The sequence below is a fragment of the Aquarana catesbeiana genome, linkage group LG11, assembly GCF_042186555.1.
Source record: "Aquarana catesbeiana isolate 2022-GZ linkage group LG11, ASM4218655v1, whole genome shotgun sequence".
Taxonomy (NCBI): Eukaryota; Metazoa; Chordata; class Amphibia; order Anura; family Ranidae; genus Aquarana; species Aquarana catesbeiana.
This window is the reverse complement of record NC_133334.1, coordinates 210751313-210778935: the sequence shown is the minus strand read 5'-3', so window position 1 is coordinate 210778935 and position 27623 is coordinate 210751313. Positions and strand designations below refer to the sequence as shown.

General features: G+C 46.2%; 1 protein-coding gene across 1 annotated transcript in view; it reads left to right on the top strand.

The window, feature by feature from the left end:
• The first annotated feature begins 225 nt into the window (after positions 1–225).
• MRPL11 (mitochondrial ribosomal protein L11) overlaps positions 226–27623 on the top strand; it is a 39045-nt gene continuing 11647 nt past the window's right edge. The window contains exons 1-4 of the mRNA XM_073605243.1: positions 226–364; positions 11188–11312; positions 18666–18761; positions 25803–25896. Coding sequence (XP_073461344.1) covers positions 11190–11312; positions 18666–18761; positions 25803–25896 — 313 coding nt within the window. The 5' untranslated portion in view covers positions 226–364; positions 11188–11189. The remainder of the gene's footprint in view (positions 365–11187; positions 11313–18665; positions 18762–25802; positions 25897–27623) is intronic.

Genomic DNA, 27623 nt, shown 5'->3' with positions numbered 1-27623 from the left:
CTGGCTAGGCTTCGACAATATGGCGTCTCTATCGAAGACACAAAAATACCAACTATCCTTCCCTCACATCCTCCTGTGACATCCCATGACCAATCAACACTCTGATTTGATTTTCCATGAAGCTGAGGCGCGGCGCTAGAGGTTTAAATGATGGATGGATCATCCTATCAGAGTTAAGTGTGCGAGCCCCGCCTCCGTAAACCTTTCCTAGAGAGCGGGTGAGCCGCGTTCTCATGCTGGTTTCCGGTCCCCAGTTCTGGGCTCGCTGTACCATATGCCGGTGAAGGTCGGAGAGGTGTCAGCCTAAGTTTGGATAGGGAAGCGGCGGTGGGTGCTACTCAAGACCCGGGCTTTTAGAACTAAGGTAGGTCACGTTTAGGAAAATATTGTTTTTTTTTTACAGCGCAGATTCGAGTCCATTGCATGAAAAGCAATCTACAGACTGATAATATACCAATTGTATGTAATGCTAAAAAAGATATGTCACCGCATCAAAGTTCCACATGTAATGATGATGGAAACACCCAATGAAAAATATTTAGGTGCATATTTAAAGAGTTCGGGGAAAGTCCACCTTTATACTCACCTATGCATTCCAGCTTTTTTTGTATATTAAAAAGCAGATCCCAGGTAGTGATTCTCAGTCTCCTCTCCTCTGTAGCTGCTGACTTTTAATAATAGGACACTTACCTGTCCAGGGAACCAGCGCTTTCCTAATGCGGGACGGTTTGCTGCTGGTCTTGGGTCCTTGGTGGCAACATATTTACTTTGGGAAGCCGGTGTGCTGTTGAACAAACGCAGAACGTCGGATAATGCCTCCGACGATCAGTGCAGTAGTGCCGTCCCTCGAGCTGATCCGCTGATGCGCCGTCCCTCGAGCTGATCCGCTGATGCGCCATCCCTCGAGCTGATCCGCTGATGCGCCGTCCCTCGAGCTGATGCGCCGTCCCTCGAGCTGATCCGCTGATACGCCGTCCCTCGAGCTGATACGCCGTCCCTCGAGCTGATCCGCTGATACGCCGTCCCTCGAGCTGATCCGCTGATGCGCCGTCCCTCGAGCTGATCCGCTGATGCGCCGTCCCTCGAGCTGATGTGACGTCCCTCGAGCTGATCCGTTGATGTGATGTCCCTCGAGCTGATGCGCCGTCCCTCGAGCTAATCCGCTGATGTGACGTCCCTCGAGCTGATCCGCTGATGCGCCGTCCCTCGAGCTGATCCGCTGATGTGACGTCCCTCGAGCTGATGTGACGTCCCTCGAGCTGATCCGTTGATGTGATGTCCCTCGAGCTGATGCGCCGTCCCTCGAGCTGATCCGCTGATGCGCCGTCCCTCGAGCTGATCCGCTGATGCGCCGTCCCTCGAGCTGATCCGCTGATGCGCCGTCCCTCGAGCTGATCCGCTGATGCGCCCTCCCTCGAGCTGATGTGACGTCCCTCGAGCTGATCCGTTGATGTGACGTCCCTCGAGCTGATGCGCCGTCCCTCGAGCTGATCCGCTGATGCGCCGTCCCTCGAGCTGATCCGCTGATGCGCTGTTCTGCTGATGTGATGTCCCTCGAGCTGATGTGATGTCCCTCGAGCTGATGCGCCGTCCCTCGAGCTGATCCGCTGATGCGCCGTCCCTCGAGCTGATCCGCTGATGCGCCGTCCCTCGAGCTGATCCGCTGATGCGCCGTCCCTCGAGCTGATCCGCTGATGCGCCGTCCCTCGAGCTGATCCGCTGATGCGCCGTCCCTCGAGCTGATCCGCTGATGCGCCGTCCCTCGAGCTGATCCGCTGATGCGCCGTCCCTCGAGCTGATCCGCTGATGCGCCGTCCCTCGAGCTGATCCGCTGATGTGACGTCTCTCGAGCTGATCAGCTGATGTGACGTCCCTCGAGCTGATGCGCCGTCCCTCGAGCTGATGCGCTGTCCCTCGAGCTGATCCGCTGATGCGCCGTCCCTCGAGCTGATGCGCCGTCCCTCGAGCTGATCCGCTGATGCGCCGTCCCTCGAGCTGATCCGCTGATGCGCCGTCCCTCGAGCTGATGTGATGTCCCTCGAGCTGATGCGCCGTCCCTCGAGCTGATCCGCTGATGCGCCGTCCCTCGAGCTGATCCGCTGATGCGCCGTCCCTCGAGCTGATGCGCCGTCCCTCGAGCTGATCCGCTGATGCGCCGTCCCTCGAGCTGATCCGCTGATGCGCCGTCCCTCGAGCTGATGTGATGTCCCTCGAGCTGATGCGCCGTCCCTCGAGCTGATCCGCTGATGCGCCGTCCCCCGAGCTGATCCGCTGATGCGCCGTCCCTCGAGCTGATGCGCCGTCCCTCGAGCTGATGCGCCGTCCCTCGAGCTGATGCGCCGTCCCTCGAGCTGATCCGCTGATGCGCCGTCCCTCGAGCTGATGCGCCGTCCCTCGAGCTGATCCGCTGATGCGCCGTCCCTCGAGCTAATCCGCTGATGCGCCGTCCCTCGAGCTGATGCGCCGTCCCTCGAGCTGATCCGCTGATGCGCCGTCCCTCGAGCTGATGCGCCGTCCCTCGAGCTGATCCGCTGATGCGCCGTCCCTCGAGCTGATCCGCTGATCTGACGTCAACACTGCGCATGCGCAGATTTCGGAGACATTATCCGATAATCGGCAAAGCTTGGAGGCAGGATCTGATAGTCCGACTCTGCCTCTCTCTCTCTGCGAGTGGTCTGTTATCTGTTTATAAGGTCCTTGTTATTACTACTATTGTGTATATACATGGTGCTGGAGGCCGATTATATATAATAGGATTGGTTGAGTGATGACACATGAACCATGCCGGCCCAGTGTTGGCCTGGTTTGTTATACTTTTACCTCCCATGGAATTCTGTGACACATATTCACTATGCTCTGTGAGTAGGCACTGCTGTGTCACACATTTCAAAGAATCTGCCTTCTGAACTACAGAGGTGCGGAGCCATTAGAAATGTAGGCTTTAGAAATTGAAAGTAAATGGTAGAGAAAAAGCTGCAAAGCATGCAGGGAGTCCAGGAAGTTGTAGACAGAGAGCCAGCTGACAGGCAGTACTCACAGCATGGAATGAGATTTTCAAGTAAGCCTATTTTGGATTGGCAAGAACAGACATAGTGTATAGTTCCTTGGTGCCCACGCACAGGCCACATACCACCCACTGGCTCTCTATGTGGGCTCGACACCTGTGGGGCACCTTTTACAGACTTTGCAGAGTGGCAGGAGAGTGCCAGGCACTGAAACGCTCTGCATTTCTACACCCAGCACTTAAATAAATTGTACTGTCCGACAGTTATCCCTGTTAGCTCCCATTCACAATAGTGCAACTTGTCACGCGATTTGAAAGCTCAAAGTCACATCCTATTTCTGGCTATGCAGCCATTCAAATTGGTGTGACTCCGACTGGCACCGACTTTGAAAAGGTTCCTGCACTATATTTGGCAATTTCATGTGCGACTTGCATTGACATCTGTGCATGACACAGATGTCGGCAAGCTGCACATGAAATCGCACTGACCGACAGCTTTGAAATCGCGCTGACACCAGTGCTGGGGATTATTATTGAAGTTGCAAACACCTGTCCTGGGTTTCATTACTGAGGTCACTGACACCAGTGCTGGAAGTTATTATTTCACCAACTGCCACCAATGCTGGAGGTTAAAATTGCACCCACTGACACCAATGATCACTCCTTGTGTATTGCTGTACACTGCAAAAAATGCAGCAGGACCAAAATTGTCAGAATGGGCTGTCTGACACTTGAGGCCCTCTATTATTTTCAAGTTGGTCACCACTGTTGTAGATTTCCTTGAAGCATCTTTTTTAAAACCAAAGGGCTGCTTTTTAATATACTAGAGAAGTTGGAATACATGGGTAGCTTTTGTTCAGAAAGATTATGAAAAGTTGAACTAACTCTTTAAAGCTGAAAGCTGATCTTGCTATTCTCCACTGTTTTACTCCACACTGTGGCTTACTTTTTGCTCCTTATTTGTAAAATGCAGGTTCCAATCTGTCCTAGAGATCTTTGTTATATAGCTCTATGTAAAAAGGACCTTTGCCTAGAAACAAAAAAAGAAAAAACAAAAATGCAAACAGGCAAAATTTTTATAGCAGAAGAGATATGCTAGAGAACTGACCATGCTGTGCTCTCCTGCTTATTATTACCAATTTCGATAAAGCAGGGGACTGGCAGGAGCATCAGGGATTTTACACAAAGGAAGCAATACAAAGAGAACAGGATACTTTTTCGTACAAGTACATGGTATAGTAGACACATATTAGGAATATGAAATGTTGGGTTTAAATGTGTGCTGAGGCCCATACACTGTGATTGGGCCATGTGTTTTTGCTGTGTGGAGTGCAAGTAGCACTTGAAAGTATATGGGGATGAAGCAGCTGCAGGCATGTGGGTGGGCACACTGGATGGCCCCCTGGATGTGCATCATTGGGATGCCTTGGACAGGATAATGCTTCAGATAAAAAAAAAAAAAAAAAAAAAAAAGAGTTGGACTTTCACGTGAAAAAATCCACCTATTACTAGGTCCACTTTAAGATGCCCACATGCTCTAGTCCGGCTGTAACATTTTGGCTCTTTATTCTTATTGCAAAAAAAAAAAAAAGTTTTTGACTAGATGCTCTAGTCTTAAGAGAAGAAAGTACCACAAGGTTTTAATAGTAGAGCAGTCCATATGTATCTCCTTTTTAGATATCCATCAGGATTTAATCTTGCATCCAGGTTCCCTCTAGATAAAAAGTTAAGCCCTGATAAAGGGTTTGTTTTCCCCCAAAACACTGGCATATTCCTAAGTGCCCTTTCACACGGACGTGTCCTTGTATGGGCTTTGCTCAGCAGGGATGGCTCAGTCGATCCCCGCTGAGCAGGCAGGTGACAGGTCTGTCTCTGCACACTGTGCAGGGACCGACCAGTCAGAGCACCGCTCTCCTCTATGGGGGGATGAAGACGGACCATAGAGTCAGTTTTCTTCTGATCCGATCCGCCAGATGGATGGAAAACATAGAGTTTCCATCTGTCGCACTTTAGCGGGTCGGAGCGGGTCGGATGTCAGCCGACATGTCACTGCTGACATCCGTCGCTCCATAGACCAGTATGGAGTGTCCGTTCAGGTCCACCTAAAAAACTGACAGACGGACCTGAACGGTTTGCCTGTGTGAAAGGGGCCTTAGACTTCATGTACACTGCTGCTGGTAAACGGATGTTTAGGAGCAGTTGGGTGTTTTTTTCCGTTTCCTGCCGCCGCCATCCGGTGCTTCTCCGGGCTCTCCCGTGCCATCGGGGGCCTGGAGAAAGAAACGGCCAGCGCCGGATGACGACGATAGAGATTTCCCTTGACCAGATGGTCACCATTCATCTCTATGACTGTCGAAGGCCCGGAAGTAAACAAAGCCGCGATCGTGGCTGTCAGCATGAGATCGGTGAATTTTTTTTTCTTGATCTCATGCTTTCCAGCCTGGAGGAGAGATGTGGGGTCTTATCTCTCCATAAAGAGGACCTGTCACAATAGATTCCTATTACAATGAGTTGTTTACATTCCTTGTAATAGGAATAAAAGTGATCAAAAAAAAAAGAAATGTAAAAAAAAAATTAAAAACGCCCCTGCCCCGGGAGCTTGCGTTCAGAAGCGAACGCACATGTAAGTCCCGCCCACATATGTAAACGCCTTTCAAACCACAAATGTGAGGTATCGCCGCATGCGTTAGAGCGTATGCAACAATTCTAGCACTAGACCTCCTCTGTAACTCTAAACTGGTAACCTGTAAAAATGTTCAAAGCGTCGCCTATGGAGATTTTTAATTACCGAAGTTTGGTGCCATTCCACGAGTATGCGCAATTTTAAAGCGTGACATGTTGGGTATCTATTTACCCGGTGTAACATCATCTTTCACATTATACAAAAAAATTGGGCTAACTTTACCGTTTTGTTATTTTTTAATTCATGAAATCCTTTTTTTTTTCCAAAAAAAAAAAGGCCTTTGAAAAATTATTGCGCAAATACAGTGCAAGATAAAAAGTTGCAATGACCGCCATTTTATTCCCTAGGGCAAGGATATGAAATTAGTGGACCTCCAGCTGTTGCAAAACTAAAAGTCCCATCATGCCTCTCGGTGTCTTGTCTTGCATACACACGGTCACACAAATCTTGTCGGAAATGCCGAACGTCAAGAACGTGGTGACGTACAACATGTACGAGAGCCGAGAAAAATTAAGTTCAATGGCCAGTGCAGCTCTTCTGCTTGATTCCGAGCATGCGTGGAACTTTGTGCGTCGGAATTTACGACAACGGATTTTGTGTCGGAAATTCCGATGGAAAATGTCCGATGGAGCCTACACACGTTCGGAATTTCCGACAACAAGCTCCCATCGAACATTTTCCGTCGGAAAATCCGACTGTGTGTGCATATGAATGTTAGCACTTAATAAAGTTTCTTGAATCTTGTGGCACGCTCTTCTTTGACTTTTAATCAAAGGGCCCAGTGCATGACCCTGGTTTGCTAGAACATTGCTTGCATGTAGCCAGGACCTCTGAATCCTATGACAGGGTCCAGCGCCCTACTACTTTGACTTCACCATAACTTATAGTGGAAGTTTTTTGTTTTTTTTTTTTGTTTTTTTTTTTTTTAAATGCTGCCAGCCCCCCTGCCTGTCTTACACTCGCCCATCTATGACCAAATTTGTTCATAAGTTATCTGTTTTACTTTTTTTTTTTTTTTTTGCTTGGCTTCAGAAGTTCTAGTACTTCTGATTATGCGGGAATGTGAGACATTACCACTTGTCTCCACAGTTTAGCACTTACCTGTCACATGGAGGGGTCCTGCAATAGCTCTGACGTGTTTGTTTTTGTTTTTTATAATGCTTTTTGCAAGGTGGCATGGGGACATATTTATAAAATGTTCAATGGCACTCTTTTTTTGGTAATTGATTTGTAGCGCAAAAGCATTCACTGCAACCTGTCCAAATCATGCCACCTTAGCCTTCGCAACATTTCTAGAATACGCCCCTTTTAGACTAATGACACCACCAAGCTTCTAATTCACTCCCTGGTTATCTCTCGTCTCGACTACTGCAACTCCCTCCTCATTGGATTACCTTTACATTGACTATCCCCCCCTTCAGTCCATAATGGATGCCGCTGCAAGACTCTTCCTTCTTACCAACCATTTAGTGTCCTCCACCCCTCTCTGACAATCCCTCCACTGGCTTCCACTCACCCAACGAATTCAATTCAAAGTACTAACAATAATTACACCACTAACTTACACCACTAACCTAGTCCCAAAATACCAACCAAGCCGCTCTCTTTGGTCCTCCTGCTCTCTGGCTCCCTTGTCACCTCCTCCCATGCTCGCCTCCAGGATTTCTCCAGAGCTTCTCCCATCCTTTGGAACTCCTTACCCCAATCTGTCTGACTGTCCCCTAATCTATCCATCTTTAGACGATCCCTGAAAACCCTTCTCTTTAAAGAAGCCTATCCTGCTTCTATCTAATACACTGTTTTACTTCCTCCATCAGCTCATCCCCCACAGCTATTACCTTTTGTATCTGTTGGCCGCATGCGGTATTGCATCCCATTAAAGTCAATGCGGAACAAATTATTTTCGTTTCCATTGACTTCAGTGGGAAAACTCGCTTTGATATGCGAGTACTTTGGATTATGAGCATACTCCTGGAACGGATTATGCTCGTAATCCGAGGTTCCACTGTATTATTTAGCAGGGCACATGGAGAATGTGACAGGTAGCAAATGTGTCATTTTCAGTAAGCTGCTAATCCCAGTGAATGCACAGGCTGGAGCTCCCCATAGTGCTGAAACTGTGTTTTTACTCTACCTGCCCATCCAATATCAGGTCTCAAACTAACCCATTGGGGAAAATGCTCAGCCCTTTGTACGTTTTTGATTCCTTCAAAAGTAATATCCTATTAGTGAATCTCAGATGGTATAGATTGAGGCAATGTTTAGAGCAGGAGTGCCCAACCTTTTGAAGAGCAAGGGCCACTTAAGCAACTTGGTAACCAGTTGCAGGCCACAATGAGCGGAGCAGGCGGATGACAGGTTCGTGTCCACTCTGAATATGCGGAGCAGACACGTACTCTTTAGGCCCTCCGATCCGCCCAGAGGGGACCGATCCCTTTTCTGTGTAGGGTTTTTTTTTTTTTTTTTTTATCGGCTTGGAGGTAGGCATGTGTAAAATGGACACAGGTCCGTTTACGTCTGCCTCTGCATAGAGGAGAAAATGGGGGGAAAAAGGGAGGGGGGGGGGAACGGGACTTTTCATTGTGGATCCTGTTAACTTGTGGATACAAGGTAAATAATTATAATTGAGTAAAATTCATGTTTAATAGTTCATAGCCAGGGTATATTATGGTAATAATACAAAAACCCCAATTCGATTCATACATGGCATGATACAAAATTGAACAATATGCATGATTGAACATATAAAAATACAATATAGACAATGTAATCTGGGGCCTCTCTTAATCCCCAACATTGATGATACACAAGATTATACAATAGGCAATAAAGGGTCCAATGGATCACACACTAATGCCCCATTGTGGGGCCTCATAGATCCCTATCATAGATACTAGTTAAAACATCCCAAGAGGGATTGACACAGACACCCATGGAACCTATTCTCTGAGGTAATAAACATGAAGTAGTTGGAATGGGTATGACAAAGTACACAGCATCTGTAGCTCGACACGTTTCATGGCTGTAGCCAATCTTCAGGAGTGAGGCACGTGAACTGGATCTATGGTAAAAAACTATAATAATTATATTGGTTCCTAAAAAAAAAAAAGCTTTTAGGACAATACTGATAAATGGCAACAATCGGGTGGATATGAAAAATCCCCCTAGGGCATGTTACTCACATGGTGTCTGTGTAGTGATTGTGTGGCACTGAAGGTCGCAAATCGCTCAGAGAAAGCCATTTCCGGGAGCTGTAGCGGCGCACCAACAGATGTTGGCCAACGTGAGACAACAATCAATGTGGGTAAGATCAATGATAATGGTTGGGTAGATCAATAAGGGCCTCTGTGAAAAATAATATAATAGATGAAATTGTGTAGATCAAAATTGTGTAAACTGGCCCAAATACATGATTGGCCAGTAATAATTATTATTCAACAGCGACTTATTAAGAGCCCAACTACAAGGTTAAAAATAAGAAGTGGGGACAGGGATGGAGGTGATTGACCCTACCAGGCCATTTCCTCATTTAAAGTCCCAAATTCCAATTCCTCTACTTTCTTATAATGCTCCCTAGAGGTGAATGGAGTGTTCTGATCGGGTCCGCCTGTTCGTTTTTCAAGCGGACCCAATCGGACCGATCATGTGAAAGGGGCCTAAGGCTGCTTTTACGCTGATGCGCTGCTATGGTGCGCTTTCAAAAAGCACACTAAACCTGCAGGTAATAACAGAAGTCTATGGTTTAGTGCAGGTAACCCGCAGGTGCACTGCGCTGCACCTGCGGATCAATATAAAAGCAGCCAAGTAACCACTGCAGTTATGCCCATATATACACTGTGATTTTAGTAATGAACTGACCTTTAACAGTCTTCTATTCAGGTATTGACGGCTGTTGCTGTCCCAGGCAGAGTGCATTTGGTATCGCTCTGCCTGTGACTGGAGCCAGCGCTATACAGGAAGCATCAGCTTATGCAGCTCTGCTCCTTCCACAGCCACTCGCTTCATCTACTGCCAGCTCCATTCATAACACTGATGCTCTGGGAAGGTCAGGTCTGCAAACTACAATCTGGGCTTGCCAACCCACCATCTCAGAGAAGGAGGTTGTGGGCCACCAGTTAGGCACCCCTGGTTTAGAGTGCAGGGAAGACCAAGTACTGATTATCATTCTCCTGCAAAGCAATTTGTTCATTTTCCTAGTATAAGCAAAATACAGGTTTGTTTTAAAAAGGAATTCCAGGTATATTTTTTTTACAGAGTTACATAGCTTGGACCAATGTAACAATGCATATACACCTGTAAAAAAACAAAACAAAAGCGCTGTAGGGGAAATGTACTAAAACTGGAGAGTGAAAAATCTGGAGCAGCTGTGTATGGTAGTCAATCCGCTTCTAAGGCCCCTTTCACACGGATGTTCCAATTGGGTCTGTTTGTTTTTCAGGCGGATGCGATTGGAAATTCATTCTCCTTTATGGAGCGGCGGGTGTATTTTTCAATCGGATCTGCCAAAAACGGATGGGGATCTGTTCCCTTTCCGTCTAGCGCAGGGGTCTCCAAACGTTCTAAACAAAGGGCCATTTTTTTTGTCCTTCAGACTTTAGGGGGGCCGGAATGTGGCCAGCGGGAGTGGAAATTTTCCTGTCATCAGTAGGAGTAAACCTTGCCACATTTAGTATTGGGGGAGGAATAGTACCCCATCGTTGGTATCAGTTTCGGTGGGAGAAATGGTGCCCTATTGTCAGAGTAAATTGGCAGAATAGTATATCATATCAGTGGATTAAATAATGCCCCAAGGGCCAGATAAAGGCAAGCAAAGGGCCGCAGTTTGAAGACCACCGGTCTAGTGGATTGGAACAGGTGACAGTTGGGTGTAAACAAACAGGTGGTCCATTTACATCTATTGAAGAGAGCTGTCTGTGTCCGCTCTGCATAAGTGGACACAGCAGACACTTGTTCAATTAAGCCACAAAAAAAAAAAAAAAAAAAACCTGGAAGCTGATTGGCTTTTATGCCGAGCTGGACCAAATTTTCTTCTCCAGTTTTAGTAAATCAACCCCTATGCATATATCATACCTGTGTTCACAATGCTACAGGGCAGTTGCTCAGCACAGGACTCGAAACGAATGGAGATCACTGGAGTAGTGGTATCTACTACAGTTATTTCCAGCTTCTAGAGCGATCTCACAGGTATGGTGTGTAAGCTAGACCAATGTAACTATGTAAAAAAAAATAAAAAAATACAATACCTGGGAGTATTTCTTATAAAAATATGCATATTATAAATTTTTTTTTCTTTTTAGTGAATGATAAATACAGATTTTAGATGCAGTCTTCACCTGTTTGCCAGTAACCCCCCCCCCCCCCCCCAGCAGTGGCAGTGACAAGCAAATTAGGTTGTCATCTGAGGTTTGCATATATATATTTACTAATTTAACAAGGCAGGTAACATTATAGGAGGACACATTAGCTGACTCTTATCTCCCATTTTTATTTATTTTCATAGCCATGTCTAAGGCTTCCCGGGCTGTTAAAACTGTGAAGAAAATAGATGTTTCTGGTGTGATTCGAGCAGTCCTAGGTGCTGGGCAGGCTGCACCAGGACCCCCTTTAGGACCAATCTTGGGACAGGTAAGTACAACTCAGATGAGTGGTGCAATGCATAGGATAAATTTTGTACATAACCCCATAATTGTACCAATGGACACAATGACTGAACTTCAAATATTGACAGAAATTCACTGTTGCATAATGTGTTTTTTAATTATGAAGCTAAATACCTTATTTCACAGTGCTGATGTGTGCTCACATGACCTCCCACCACTCTCCTTCCTTGATCTAAGGACTTCCCCTCTGATGTGAGCCGAGAGGTCACGTGACTGCACAGCGGTGCTGTGAAATAAAGTATTTAGCTTAACCACTTGCCGACCGCCTAACGTATATATACGTCGGCAGAATGGCACGGGCAGGCAGAATCACGTACCTGTACGTGATCTGCCTCCCGCGGGCGGGGGGTCCGATCGGACCCCCCCCCCCGGTGCCATCGGCGGTCGGCATCTGACTGGGAGCGTCGGGAGGCGAGGGGGAGACCATCCGATCGTGCCCCCCCCCTCGCGATCGCTCCCAGCCAATGGGAATCCTCCTCTGCCTGTGTGTAGTTTCACACAGGCAGAGGATGTGATGTCATCTCTCCTCGGTCTGGCAGTTTCCGTCCAGCGCCGAGGAGAGAAGACATGTAAGTCCACACAACACAAACACACACAGTAGAACATGCCAGGCATACTTTACACCCCCGATCCCCCCCCGATCGCCCCCCGATCCCCCCCCAATCACCCCCCCCCCCTGTCACAAACTGACATTAGCAGTATTTTTTTTTTTTTTTTTTTTTTTTTTTTTTTCTGATTACTGCATAGTGTCAGTTTGTGACAGTTACAGTGTTAGGGCAGTGAGTATTACCCCCCTTTAGGTCTAGGATACCCCCCTAACCCCCCCTAATAAAGTTTTAACCCCTTGATCACCCCCCGTCACCAGTGTCACTAAGCGATCATTTTTCTGATCGCTGTATTAGTGTCGCTGGTGACGCTAGTTAGAGACGTAAATATTTAGGTTCGCCGTCAGCGTTTTATAGCGACAGGGACCCCCATATACTATCTAATAAAGGTTTTAACCCCTTGATTGCCCCCTAGTTAACCCTTTCACCACTGATCACCGTATAACTGTTACGAGTGACGCTGGTTAGTTCGTTTATTTTTTATAGTGTCAGGGCACCCGCCGTTTATTACCGAATAAAGGTTTAGCCCCCTGATCGCCCGGCGGTGATATGCGTCGCCCCAGGCAGCGTCAGATTAGCGCCAGTACCGCTAACACCCACGCACGCAGCATACGCCTCCCTTAGTGGTATAGTATCTGTACGGATCAATATCTGATCCAATCAGATCTATACTAGCGTCCCCAGCAGTTTAGGGTTCCCGAAAACGCAGTGTTAGCGGGATCAGCCCAGATACCCGCTAGCACCTGCGTTTTGCCCCTCTGCCCGGCCCACCCAAGTGCAGTATCGATCGATCACTGTCACTTACAAAACACTAAACGCATAACTGCAGCGTTCGCATAGTCAGGCCTGATCCCTGCGATCGCTAACAGTTTTTTTGGTAGCGTTTTGGTGAACTGGCAAGCACCAGCCCCAGGCAGCGTCAGATTAGCGCCAGTACCGCTAACACCCACGCACGCACCGTACACCTCCCTTAGTGGTATAGTATCTGATCGGATCAATATCTGATCTGATCAGATCTATACTAGCGTCCCCAGCAGTTTAGGGTTCCCACAAACGCAGTGTTAGCGGGATCAGCCCAGATACCTGCTAGCACCTGCGTTTTGCCCCTCCGCCCGGCCCAGCCCAGCCCACCCAAGTGCAGTATCGATCGATCACTGACACTTACAAAACACTAAACGCATAACTGCAGCGTTCGCAGAGTCAGGCCTGATTCCTGCGATCGCTAACAGTTTTTCTGGTAGCGTTTTGGTGAACTGGCAAGCACCAGCCCCAGGCAGCGTCAGGTTAGCGCCAGTACCGCTAACACCCACGCACGCAGCATACGCCTCCCTTAGTGGTATAGTATCTGAACTGATCAATATCTGATCCGATCAGATCTATACTAGCGTCCCCAGCAGTTTAGGGTTCCCACAAACGCAGTGTTAGCGGGATCAGCCCAGATACCTGCTAGCACCTGCGTTTTGCCCCTCCGCCCGGCCCAGCCCAGCCCACCCAAGTGCAGTATCGATCGATCACTGTCACTTACAAAACACTAAACACATAACTGCAGCGTTCGCAGAGTCAGGCCTGATCCTTGCGATCGCTAACAGTTTTTTTGGTAGCGTTTTGGTGAACTGGCAAGCACCAGCGGCCTAGTACACCCCGGTCGTAGTCAAACCAGCACTGCAGTAACACTTGGTGACGTGGCGAGTCCCATAAGTGCAGTTCAAGCTGGTGAGGTGGCAAGCACAAGTAGTGTCCCGCTGCCACCAAGAAGACAAACACAGGCCCGTCGTGCCCATAGTGCCCTTCCTGCTGCATTCGCCAATCCTAATTGGGAACCCACCGCTTCTGCAGCGCCCGTACTTCCCCCATTCACATCCCCAACCAAATGCAGTCGGCTGCATGAGAGGCATTTTCTTTATGTCCTCCCGAGTACCCCTACCCAACGAACCCCCCCAAAAAAGATGTCGTGTCTGCAGCAAGCGCGGATATAGACGTGACACCCGCTATTATTGTCCCTCCTGTCCTGACAATCCTGGTCTTTGCATTGGTGAATATTTTGAACGCTACCATGCACTAGTTGAGTATTAGCGTAGGGTACAGCATTCCACAGACTAGGACACACTTTCACAGGGTCTCCCAAGATGCCATCGCATTTTGAGAGACCCGAACCTGGAACCGGTTACAGTTATAAAAGTTAGTTACAAAAAAAAGTGTAAAAAAAAAAAAAAACACATACAAAAATATAAAATAAAAAAAAAATAGTTGTCGTTTTATTGTTCTTTCTCTCTCTATTCTCTCTCTCTATTGTTCTGTTCTTTTTTACTGTATTCTATTCTGCAATGTTTTATTGTTATTATGTTTTATCATGTTTGCTTTTCAGGTATGCAATTTTTTATACCTTACCGTTTACTGTGCTTTATTGTTAACCATTTTTTTGTCTTCAGGTACGCCATTCACGACTTTGAGTGGTTATACCAGAATGATGCCTGCAGGTTTAGGTATCATCTTGGTATCATTCTTTTCAGCCAGCGGTCGGCTTTCATGTAAAAGCAATCCTAGCGGCTAATTAGCCTCTAGACTGCTTTTACAAGCAGTGGGAGGGAATGCCCCTCCCCCCCCAACGTCTTCCGTGTTTTTCTCTGGCTCTCCTGTCTCAACAGGGAACCTGAAAATGCAGCCGGTGATTCAGCCAGCTGACCATAGAGCTGATCAGAGACCAGAGTGGCTCCAAACATCTCTATGGCCTAAGAAACCGGAAGCTACGAGCATTTTATGACTTAGATTTCGCCGGATGTAAACAGCGCCATTGGGAAATTGGGAAAGCATTTTATCACACCGATCTTGGTGTGGTCAGATGCTTTGAGGGCAGAGGAGAAATCTAGGGTCTAATAGACCCCAATTTTTGCAAAAAAGAGTACCTGTCACTACCTATTGCTATCATAGGGTATATTTACATTCCCTGAGATAACAATTAAAATGATTAAAAAAAAAAAAAAAAATGAAAGGAACAGTTTAAAAATAAGATAAAAAAATAATAATAATAAAGAAAAAAAAAAAAAAAAAAAAGCACCCCTGTCCCCCCTGCTCTCGCGCTAAGGCGAACGCAAGCGTCGGTCTGGCGTCAAATGTAAACAGCAATTGCACCATGCATGTGAGGTATCGCCGCGAAGGTCAGATCGAGGGCAGTAAGTTTAGCAGTAGACCTCCTCTGTAAATCTAAAGTGGTAACCTGTAAAGGCTTTTAAAGGCTTTTAAAAATGTATTTAGTTTGTCGCCACTGCACGTTTGTGCGCAATTTTAAAGCATGTCATGTTTGGTATCCATGTACTCGGCCTAAGATCATCTTTTTTATTTCATCAAACATTTGGGCAATATAGTGTGTTTTAGTGCATTAAAATGTAAAAAAGTGTGTTTTTTCCCCAAAAAATGCGTTTGAAAAATCGCTGCGCAAATACTGTGTGAAAAAAAAAAATGAAACACCCACCATTTTAATCTGTAGGGCATTTGCTTTAAAAAAAATATATAATGTTTGGGGGTTCAAAGTAATTTTCTTGCAAAAAAAAATTATTTTTTTATGTAAACAATAAGTGTCAGAAAGGGCTTTGTCTTCAAGTGGTTAGAAGTGTGGGTGATGTGTGACATAAGCTTCTAGATGTTGTGCATAAAATGCCAGGACAGTTCAAAACCCCCCCAAATGACCCCATTTTGGAAAGTAGACACCCCAAGCTATTTGCTGAGAGTCATGTTGAGTCCATGGAATAATTTATATTGTGACACAAGTTGCGGGAAAGAGACAATTTTTTATTTTTTTTATTTTTTTTTGCGCAAAGTTGTCACTAAATGATATATTGCTCAAACATGCCATGGGAATATGTGAAATTACACCCCAAAATACATTCTGCTGCTTCTCCTGAGTACGGGGATACCACATGTGTGGGACTTTTTGGGAGCCTAGCCGCGTACGGGACCCCGAAAACCAAGCACCGCCTTCAGGCTTTCTAAGGCCGTAAATTTTTGATTTCACTCTTCACTGCCTATCACAGTTTCGGAGGCCATGGAATGCCCAGGTGGCAAAAAAATCCCCCAAATGACCCCATTTTGGAAAGTAGACACCCCAAGCTATTTGATGAGAGGTATAGTGAGTATTTTGCAGACCTCACTTTTTGTCACAAAGTTTTGAAAATTGAAAAAAGAAAAAAAAAAATTTTTTTTCTCGTCTTTCTTTATTTTCAAAAACAAATGAGAGCTGCAAAATACTCACCATGCCATTTTTTTTTTTTTTTGTCATTGTTCAATCACTTGGGACAAAAAAAATGAATATTCAATGGGCTCAACATGCCTCTCAGCAAATTCCTTGGGGTGTCTACTTTCCAAAATGGGGTCATTTGTGGGGGTTTTGTACTGCCCTGCCATTTTAGCACCTCAAGAAACGACATAGGCAGTCATAAATTAAAGGCTGTGTAAATTCCAGAAAATGTACCCTAGTTTGTAGACGCTATAACTTTTGCGCAAACCAATAAATATACACTTATTGACATTTTTTTTACCAAAGACATGTGGCCGAATACATTTTGGCCTAAATGTATGACTAAAATTGAGTTTATTGGATTTTTTTTAGAACAAAAAGTAGAAAATATCATTTTTTTTCAAAATTTTCGGTCTTTTTCCGTGTATAGCGCAAAAAATAAAAACGGCAGAGGTGATCAAATACTATCAAAAGAAAGCTCTATTTGTGGGAAGAAAAGGACGCAAATTTCGTTTGGGTACAGCATTGCATGACCGCGCAATTAGCAGTTAAAGCGACGCAGTGCCGAATTGTAAAAAGTGCTCTGGTCAGGAAGGGGGTAAAACCTTCCGGGGCTGAAGTGGTTAAAGTGAGAGTAAACTCCCATGCATGCATTTTGCCTATAATAAAACTTACCTATAGGTACTGTAAATATCTCTTAAACATGCACCGTTAGGAGATATTTACTGTAGATGGAGCCGATGACGACACCGACACATACGCTTTGAGAGAACAGCATACCCGTGCCGTTCCTTCAGAGTCTTGTGATATAAACGACTGCTCCCACACATAGGTGGGAGTGATGTCATCACGACTCCAGCCACTCGCACAGCCAGAGTCCGTGAAGATGAATCATTCTAAGGTAAGTTTCACATAATGTGCTAGTATTCGATGCATACTAGCACATTATGACATTGCCTTGCAGCTTTAAATAAAGTAAGCCAGTGGGTTACTAGTGCTTCAATAATTTGAAAAAAACCCACACGCTGTACTGTTTGCTGTGTGAATATTGATGGAAGGAAGCAGTCTTGCCTAATTTTAAATGGTTTGTACCACGCCTCTTTGTAAATTTTAAGATTGTAAGGATGGTTGACTTACTTGTGGCTGTGGGTCGTACTACGATGCTAAAACCTGAAAAATGTTCTGTGGCAACTCTGCTTTATTGCTTCCTCCCTAGCGCCCCCCCTTCCGGTGCCACATTTGCGCCGTCGCCCGAAAGTTTGTCCGCCTTCCTCCGCTGCCAGGCCGATTAAAAAGCGCAGCTTCACGGCCGGTTTCCCTTAGTGGTGATGGCAGCACCGGACAGCTGATCCGAAAATCAGCTAGGGTGCCGACATTGCTGGCTCCCTGGACCCGTAAGTGTTGATATATTTAAAGTCAGCAGCTACACTATTCGTAGCTGCTGACTTTAAAATTATTATTTTTTTCCCCGGTGGAACTCCTCTTTTAACTATGTTGTTCATTTACATACATTGTGTTCACTAATGTGTCAACATTTTTTTTATGGGTTATAAATGACAATAAAAAGTAATGTTTTTAATATAATCTGGTATTTTGTGTGTGTGTTTGTGTGTGCGCGTGTGTATATATAATGTATGTATGTAGTTGAGTACATGGGATGATGCCCTGGGTTATTATTTTGCTGATTTTGTTTTGGTTCCGCCACTTTCTTTAATGGACATAATCACTGTGGCCTGTGAGCAGGCGCTGCTGTTGCACACATTTCACAGAGCCTGCCTCCTGAACTACAGAGATGCTGAGAGAAGTTTCAGGAGGTGAAGTCAGTACAGGCAGCTCTGCTTGCAGGCAGCAAGGTACAATGGGATATGTAGTCCTTAGAAATTGAAAGGAAAAAGCAGAATAGAAGCCGCAAAGCATGCAGAGAATGCATGAAGTTATGGAAGGAGATGGCCACCAGACTAGCAGCACTCGCATGATAAAAGTGGATTTTATCATTTTAAGTTTATTGCTTGTGAAAAATAACAATCGCTATTTTTCATATCACAATGCTATGATGTTATGAAATGATAGTCTATGCTGTGACTATAGAACTCCTTTAGCATTTCACACTTTCTGTACTGTATACCTGGTGGTATATGGATTACTATGAACAATAATGATGTGCTGGATATCTAATTTTGGTTCTCCTTTTGCTATTTGAATACAAAGTGTAGCAGGGATGCATGTGGCAGTTTGACCTAGCTTAAGGCCTTAATACCATGTGCAGAAACGTCAGTTTGGGCAATGGCCCAAAAAAAAACCAATTGTTCGCTGTGTGCCTTGCTCACACCACAACACTAGTATGTGCAGATTTTTTTTTCTGTGGGAATATCCAACATGTATAAAACTTGCTGAAATATGCATGAAAACTGATGTACTAATTTTTTTTTTTTTTTTTCAAATGTCTCTGAAATCCTTGACTTTGTATTCCTTTGTCTTCCAGAGAGGCATACCAATTGGACAGTTTTGTAAAGAGTTTAATGAGAAGACCAAAGACATCATCGAAGGAGTCCCTTTGCGTGTGAAGATCTTTGTTAATGTAAATATTTTTGACATACATTCTAGTACTTCAATCGTCCTCTCCACTCCTCCCAAGACCTCCTGCTCTCTAGCTCCCTTGTTACCTCCTCCCATGCTCGGCTCCAGGACTTCTCTAGAGCCTCTGGAACTCCCTGCCCCGGTATGTCCGGTCAGCCCCTACCCAATTTATGTCAGTTTTCTTTTTCATACATCATGGGACACAGAGTCAGGCTAATATTCATTACCTGCTGGGTTATACTTCATCATTAGGTGAATGGACACTGGTTGACCAAAGGTCTTCAGACAGGAAGAGATCCCCTATATAACCCCTCCCATACAGGAAGTACTTTAGTTTTTTACCAGTGTCTGCAAAGTGGATGGCACGGTTTGTTTGAGCAGGTCTCTAGTCCCACAAACTGTTCCAAAAATGAATCCAGGGATTAACCGATCTGATCCATTTGACACAGGCCATTTGATGGCACCCCGCTGCGTGCGTTTACCTTTTGTATGTGCTTATATATGTTGGGGTGGGGGCAGGGAATTTTATATGCTTGGGTGTAACTTTACCTTTTTACATATGGGAAAAAATGTCAACCCTTTTCTCTCCATGCGTCTTCCAGGACAGCCCATGAGACCTTGGGCTCCTCCTACCAGGACAGGAAACGCGTCACCCCCACCAGATAAAAGGGCGGTCCTCCATGCCCATGTCAGTTATTTGTGTTTCCTCCGGACAGGGGGGGGGAGGGGTTAACATGTTCCTGGAACCTGCTCCCATAGGCCTTATAAGCAGGGGCTTTGTATGGCTATTTTCTGGGGCATATCTCTTACCTCTTCCTCTGCCAGAAGCAGCACACCGCTGGGGAGGTTGGCTGTGCTGCTGTTCCCTGTCCTCAGTGACTGGAGAGGGCCAGGACCGGTGTGAGGTCGGGCCCCTAGCGCAGTGCATTGCACTATAGCTCAGCTGAGCATCGGTTGTCCTTCCCTGCCGACAGCGTGGCTGATCTGAGCAGGGAATGGAGGAGGCCGCAGCGCTCGAGGGGGTGGAGCTATTGCGCTTCAAGCTGGCCCACAGGAAGTGCCTGGAGAGGGTTACTTCCGGGGCATATGACATCATCATCGGGCGCTGGAAACGAGGTTCCAGTCTCCATAAACGGCGCGAACAGAGAACGCTGGCTGCTGGTGTTTCTTGGTGTAAAGCAGCCAGGCTGTGGACGACCAAGAGGGGCAGAATGGATCCTCCTGCAGTACCTGCACAGGCAATGGATGCGGTTCCCAACACCAGCACCTCACAGGTAAGCCTGGGGTGTTCTGTCACCACCTTGCTATCCCTGTGAGTGTTCCCTCCCCCTCCCCCCTCTGTAGTAGTGGGTGTAAGGGGACACATTTCCTCCCTCCTGCACGTGGTGTTACGGAGTGATTGGGTGGCTTTAATTACATTGTGGGTCATTTATTTTGTCTTGTAGACCAAGACTCAGGACAAGGCCCAAGTGCAGCCACTTAAAAGGAAATGTGCGGTTTACGCAAACAAATTGAGCTCCTCATGGAGCAAAGCAGTTTGTCGCACCTGTATAGAAGACCTAGTAAAAGATGACCCGGTTGCCTCTTGCCAGAAGATGCTTACTTCTGTTAGGGATGAGCTTGCATCCACCTTCAGTTCTTTTAGAACGCTTATTGACAAGCTCCAGACTCCAGCAGAGAGTCCGTCTTCACTGAAGGCGTCAGTCAGCTCTCCGCAGCAGGCAGAGAGTGAGGACTCCGAGGCTGAGGTCAGATCTACCCGTTCTTCTCTGGAAGAATCACGGTCAGATACAGAGCCCAGGGATAGAGAATCCACTCGAGGCTCAAGATTTAAGTTATCTGTTGAGGATGGAGATGACTTATTAAAGGCTATCTATACTACCCTTGAATTAAAAGAGGAAGAAGTTCAGTTATCCAAACATGATCTTATGTATAAAGGATTGCATAAGAGAAAATCGAGAGTTTTTCCAGTTCATAGTTCTTTGCTTGATACCATTAAACTGGAATGGGATAATCCTGAGAGAAAACCATTCTTCTCTAGTAACCTAAAAAGGAGGTTTCCTTTTGATGAGGACACTGCGCAGCCGTGGAATAAGAATCCCAAGTTAGACGCACCTCTTTCAAAGGTTTCAAAAAACTCGGACCTAGCGTTCGATGATATGGTCACGCTTAAGGATCTGATGGACAAGAGAGGGGATATCCTTCTCCACAGAGCCTGGGACTCAGTGGTTGGAAACCTGAAACCAGCACCTGGCTTCCACTTGTGTGGCCAGAAATCTGGAGGTTTGGTCGGTTGACTCAGATTCAGTCACATCTGTCAGCAGATACCTCCAGAGAGCAAATTTTAAAGTCCTTTCCTCTCCTATTTCAGGCAGTGGGTTTTTTGGCAGATTCTTCCGCTGAGTCGGTAAGAATGTCGGCCAGGACTTCGGCTCTAGTGAACTCGGCCAGGAGAAGCCTTTGGCTTAAGACCTGGTCAGGGGACTCGGCCTCCAAGTTGCGCCTTTGTGTCCTTCCTTTAACTGGCGATCATTTATTTGGCCCAGGTCTACAGGAGGCACTGGAACGCACGGCTGATAAGAAAAAGGCGTTTCCAGAGAAAAAAAAGAGTTCCGAAAGCCAGAAAATTTTTTCGTGGCCAAAGCAGGCAACAGAGTCCTAGAGAAAAGGACAGCAGGCCGAAAAAGCATTGGACTGGGCACAAAGGCAGAGGCAAAGGGGGAGTGCTGTTTAACCCTCCTCAACAGCCCGCCAAGCCACAGTGACTTGTGTTCCCCGGTGGGAGGGAGATTGAGGGCCTTCATCCCACAGTGGGCAGTAGTCACTCTGAGCCCCTTCAACCTGGACCTAGTGACCAACGGGTACAGGCTGGAGTTTGTTCACCAACCACCAGAACGTTTGTTGGTCACATTTCCTCCACAAGATCGGGAGAAAGCGAGGGCTCTGGGTCTCCAGATAGGAGACTTATTAGATCAAAAAGTCCTGATTCCTGTTCCTCAGTCGGAGCAGGGCAAGGGATTCTATTCCCATGTATTTGTAGTCAGAAAGCTGGCAGGAAAGTTTCGACTTATCCTGAATCTCCGGACCTTAAACAAGTCCATCAGATACAAGCATTTCCGTATGGAGACAGTTTTTACAATCAAAAACCTACTATACCCAAACTGCTTTATGGCCACGTTGGACTTAAGGGATGCCTATCTTCACATCCAGCCTTCCAAAAGTTTTTGAGATTGGCAGTGAAGACAGGTATGGGGACCCGACATTTTCAATTTCAAGCCCTCCCTTTCGGTCTTTCCTCAGCCCCACGCATCTTTACGAAGGTGTTGGGGGAAGCGCTGGCTCCACTAAGGTTAAAGGCGATAACTGTTATCCCTTAGACGACCTCCTGATAGTGGTAAAATCATACCAAAGGCTGTTGGAGGATCTCCAGGCTGTACAGGACTTCTTACAGTCCCTAGGCTGGCTGATAAACAAAGAAAAATCGTCCTTGATTCCGGCCCAGAAAGTAACTTATCTGGGTTACGATTTTTGCTCAGTGAACCAAAGAGTTTTTCTTCCTCAGGAGAAGATTACCAAGGTGTTCCAGACTATGTCAGCATTGCAGACCAACTAGTCGGTCTCTCTGAGACAGGTGTCGAGGGCAGTGGGTCTTATGACCTCATGTTTTCCCGCAGTACCATGGGCGAGACTCCGTCAGCGTCCGTTACAAATGTTTCTTTTAAGAAGCGGGGACGTAAGGTCCCTGGAGTCAAGGATCCTGCTTCCCGACAGGATAAAAAAAAAAGCCTCTGGTGGTGGAGAGCTGGTCAGCACCTAGCAGGAGGTCTCCCATGGTCTTTTCCCATTCCCGAAGGATTACCACGGATGTGAGTTCCTGGGGATGGGGGGCCCACCTCAGCAATGCAGTAGCACAGGGGAGAGTGGTCCCCAGAGGAGGCAAGGGCCTCATCCAATCAAAGAGCTGCTTGCAGTCCACAGAGCCCTACAGTCTTTTCAGATGGAGATCAGGGGTCACAACCTCCAAATTCTTTTGGACAATATCGCGACAGTCGCGTATATCAACAAGCAGGGAGGCACGAGAAGCCGGAGTCCATTGCACAGGAGATCCTTTCATGGGCAGAGGGGAATCTAGCTTCTATTTCTGCCGTACACCTGAAGGGGACAAACAATTGCCTGGCAGATTATCTCAGCCGTCACAGGATAGACCGAGACAACTGGTCCCTTCATCCCGAAGTCTTTGCAGACCTCACCAAGAGATGGGGTTATCCCGTAGCGGATTTGTTCGCAAATCGAAACAACCGCAAGACGGAGATATTATTTTCCATGAACCCAGCAGACCAAGCCTTGGGGATCGATGCTCTGGCAAACCCGTGGCCTCCAGGCCTATGTTATGCCTTCCCGCCAATCAGACTGATTCCAGAAGTCCTCCGAAAGTTTCTGCTGGAAGAGACAGATCTGATTCTAATTGCCCCATTTTGGCCCAAGAGGCCATGGTTTTCCCTGCTACAGTCTCTGGTTTCAGAGCCTCCGCGGAGTCTTCCGAAAAAGGAAGACCTATTATTGCAGGGTCCAGTATCACACCCTCAGGTGGTTTCCTTAAAATTGACGGCCTGGTATCTGAAGAAAAGATACTGAGCGCCCAAGGGTTCTCTGACAAGGTAGTCAGGACTCTCGTAAATTGCAGGAAGCCGGGTTTCTAGAGCCATATATTCCAAAGTTTGGAAAAGGTTTAACTCATGGTTATCTGAAAATGAAAGATTAACTCATGATATTCCATCTATTTTGGAATTTTTCCAAGAGGGTGTCGACAAAGGTCTTTCTGTTAGTAGCTTAAAGGTACAGGCGGCAGCTATTAGTGTGTTCCTCCAGTTTTCTCTCCTGGAAAATCCCACTATAGCCAGATTTTTCAAATCTATCTCTAGGGCCAGACCAGTAGTGGTGAGAAGTTGTCCAACGTGGGACCTGTCCCTAGTACTTCAAACTCTGGTAGAATTTCCGTTTGAGCCTCTGGGAAGTATGTCAGTTAAGTTACTTACATTAAAAACTGTGTTCCTTATAGCTGTTACCTCAGCTCGTAGGGTAAGTAAGTTGCAGGCCCTATCAGTAAGGGAGCCCTTCCTCACTATTTTTGAGGATCGAGTTGTTTTGCGAACCGATCCAGGTTTTTTGCCCAAGGTGGCAAGTACATTCCACCGATCTCAGGACATTGTATTGCCAACCTTTTGTAGTTCGCCACAGGGCGACTTAGAAAGAAAATTTAGTTTTCTAGATGTAAGAAGGATTCTCATAGTCTATCTTGAGGTCACCAAGACCTTTAGGAAAACTGATGCCTTATTTGTCCTCTTTTCTGGAGTTCACAAGGGGAATAGTGCATCTAAAGCCACATTGGCTAGATGGATAAAGCAAGCCATCTTGGAAGCTTACAAAATTAGGGAGGTTCCTACACCTTTTGTTACTGCGCACTCAACTAGAGCCTTGTCTACATCTTGGGCTGAGAGGGCTGGTGTCTCACCGGAACAAATTTGCAGGGCTGCCACTTGGTCCAGTTACTCGACCTTCATTAAACATTATCGCCTGGATCTCCTATCAGCTCAGGATTAGGCGTTTGGTCGTAAGGTCCTTCAGGCAGTTGTCCCTCCCTAGACTGGTAAGTTCTGGCTCATCGTCTCATGGGCTGTCCTGGAAGACACTTCGAGAAAAGCCGAGTTAGACTTACTGGTAACTCCTTTTTCTGAGAGTCTTCCAGGACAGCCGGATTCCCATCCGGTATTGTCTGAAGTTATGTGTATTATGCATATGTTTTGCAGGGTCCTACGGTTCTTGAGAAGAATGACATGGGCCTGGAGGACCGCCCTTTTATCTGGTGGGGGTGACGTGTTTCCTGTCCTGGTAGGAGGAGCCCAAGGTCTCATGGGCTGTCCTGGAAGACTCTCAGAAAAGGAGTTACCGGTAAGTCTAACTCAGCCTTTTTTTTTTTTTTTTTTTTTTTTTTTCCCAACACATAGGGGACAAAAGTCCCCTATGTGATGATTTTTTTTTTTTTTTTGTGACAGGTTCTCTTTAATGAGACATCCAGGGTCTCCACTGAATGTAATGTAACGCACATTCTTGATGGCCGGGGAAACTGTCAACGGGGACCCGGAACTGACGTCACATGTCACTTCTGGGTCAACAACTAGAAAGGGAGGAGAGCGGATGTGCGTTCGCTCTCCTCCCTCCCCTGCCCCCTCTACCTATGCTAGCGTGGTCAGTTTACATCTTGTCATCACGTTCCCATCCTGCTGTCTATACTGTCTCTCTGTGCAAGACCACAACATGCCTGTGTAGTTCTGTGGTCTGTACAAAGCCATGCCCTCCACCCATCCCTTCTGCCTTGAATCACAGGGAATTCCCCTGCAACTCCTCCCCTCATGTTTGTTAATGCTTCCCCCTGCTGATGTATAGAACATATGTCAGAGAGGATCAGAAGCACTTCCCAGGTGTCTTACTGAGCTAAGGCTAGCAAGTAGAAAATGTCACATGACAGCTGTACAGCGGCAACCAAAGAGGTACTGCGTTTTTATTTTTAAAAAATAACTACACAGACATCATGAGAGCTGATTAATAGGAATGATATTGTGTTTACAATCACTTTAAGGAAATAAAAACCCTTTGTGTCCAGGAGCCCCATCCTGAGCTCAAATTTGCTCTGTGTCTGAGATCAGCAGCTCTCTCCTCACAGGGCAGATTTATAGCAGCGAGAGCCATTGGCTCCTTCTACCCTCAATCTATTCCAAATGCCGAGGGAGTGTGGGGCTGGGCAAAGATTGCTGTCTGTGTCTCTGGACGCAGGCAGCAGGGCTCAGAAGCGCGTGCACATTAATACCCTCCTAGCAAACCGCGGAAGGCAGGTGGAGTAGGGGACCCCAAAAGAGGAGGATTGAGGTTGCTCTGTGCAAAACCATTGCACAGAGCAGATAATGTTTGTTATTTAAAAAATAAATTTTGAGGTTTAAAATCAATTTTTAGATAGTTTTGTGTGTTTTTTGTTTTGTTTTTTTAGCCTGATCGAACATACCAAATAAAGATTGGGCTGCCACCTACATCATACTTCCTCAAAGCTGCTGCTGGCGTTGAAAAAGGTGCTTCACGGACAGGTTTGTAATGACTACAAATCTATAGTGATTGTAAAAATGTAGATTAACTTGAGCCAGGAAGTGGGGAGTCAGAGATGACTTTGATAAAGATTTCTTCATATAGAATTAAATCTGCAGTCAAATCAGTTTTCTTTTTCCCCCTGAGGGTAGAGAAATATCCGCTCCTCAGTCCATTTTGTGAGCCACAGTGAGGGGGTGGTGTGAAGTGCTTTTTACTATTTTATTCATGTCATTGCACAGCAGCTCTGTGCATTTCTCTGCTATGTTGTGACGTGCGGTGCCTTCCTGTGCGCTGTGATAAAATGCCACATATCTGCGTTTTTTATCACAGCAGACTACGATGCACCTGTGGGAGCAGCGCATGTAGATAACAGTTGTCTCCTATGTGCTGTAATGGTGACCTGGCGTCTTCCACTAGTGTGAACTAGTCATCGCACTAGTTTTAACAAGCCCGAACACTGTGCTCCTTTTTTGGGGCTGAATTACCTAATATGGACAGAAAATCTTAAAGCCTTTGTTAACCCAAAAAAATTAAAATAAAGATCCTGTTCCTTTTAAAGAATGTTATACAGTACAGTACAGTGCTTGTGCTGTGTATTTTGGCCCCCTGTATCACCTGAAATACCTGGCTGATCCTGCCAGTTTCTACCCTCCCCTTTGTACACTGACTCCGCTATATCAGGGCTGCTGAGCCCTGACACAGTTGCCAGTGTATGTGCCTCCGTCATACGCTGCTATCTGCAGCTCTCCACTGTCTCCCTCTGTCTTTCTTCTTTCTTCCTCCCCCTCACTATTGCTGATCTGCTCCTCTCCCTGCTGCTTCAAATCTAACTGATCTGTATATCATCCCCTTTGTCAGATAAAAAGCTCCTAGTGCCTATGCTGTAAAAAAAGGCTTTCTACCTGTTTTAACAGCATCTCCCAGCAATCACGACTCCAGGCTCTCTGCTCCTCTCTACCCCGCCTCCCTGACTGATGTCAGCAGGGGAATCTCGGCCCTGCCCAATGGCGACAACACACAGGGAGATCTTATCGCTGGGAGATGCTGTTAAAACAGGTAGAAATCAGGTTATTTTTTATTAATAAAGCACAAGCACTAGGATGCAGATTTTTATCTGACAGAGGGGATGATATAAAGATGAGAGAGTGGCTTAACAACCACTTTAAGTCTTTATTGGAAAAAAAAGTGTTTGCCTTGATGGATCCTTTATAGGGAAACAATCCCCCAAAAGCTTTCCCAATGGGACCACCAACAAAAAGGAGAATCTGTAACTGTCATTTGCTATATTTTTCTTGAGCTTCCACTCCAAATAGTAACTCCACTGTTTAAATGTAGAACATATACAGTAATTTCTACATAAGCTCCATTTCTAGTTCAGTCTTCAAACAGCTTTGATTTTGTGAACAAATTCTGTCTTCTTTGGAGATATTTAGTACTATTGGTGGTGGAACTCCCCACAAATTTCTTCTTTTTTTTGATTATGTGATTGATGCACTGCAGTCTTCTTTCAATGCAACGCTGAGACTTAGGGGTTGATTTGCTAAAGGCAAATCCGCTGTGCATTGCACTACAAGTGCAGTCGGTGTAGATCTGAGGGGAAGCGCTACTGATTTCTATCATCCAATCATGTGCAAGCAAAAAAATGCTGTTTTTTATTTTCCTTGCATGTCCCCATCAGATCTACAGCGACTGCACTTGTAGTGCACAGTGGATTTGCCTTTAGTAA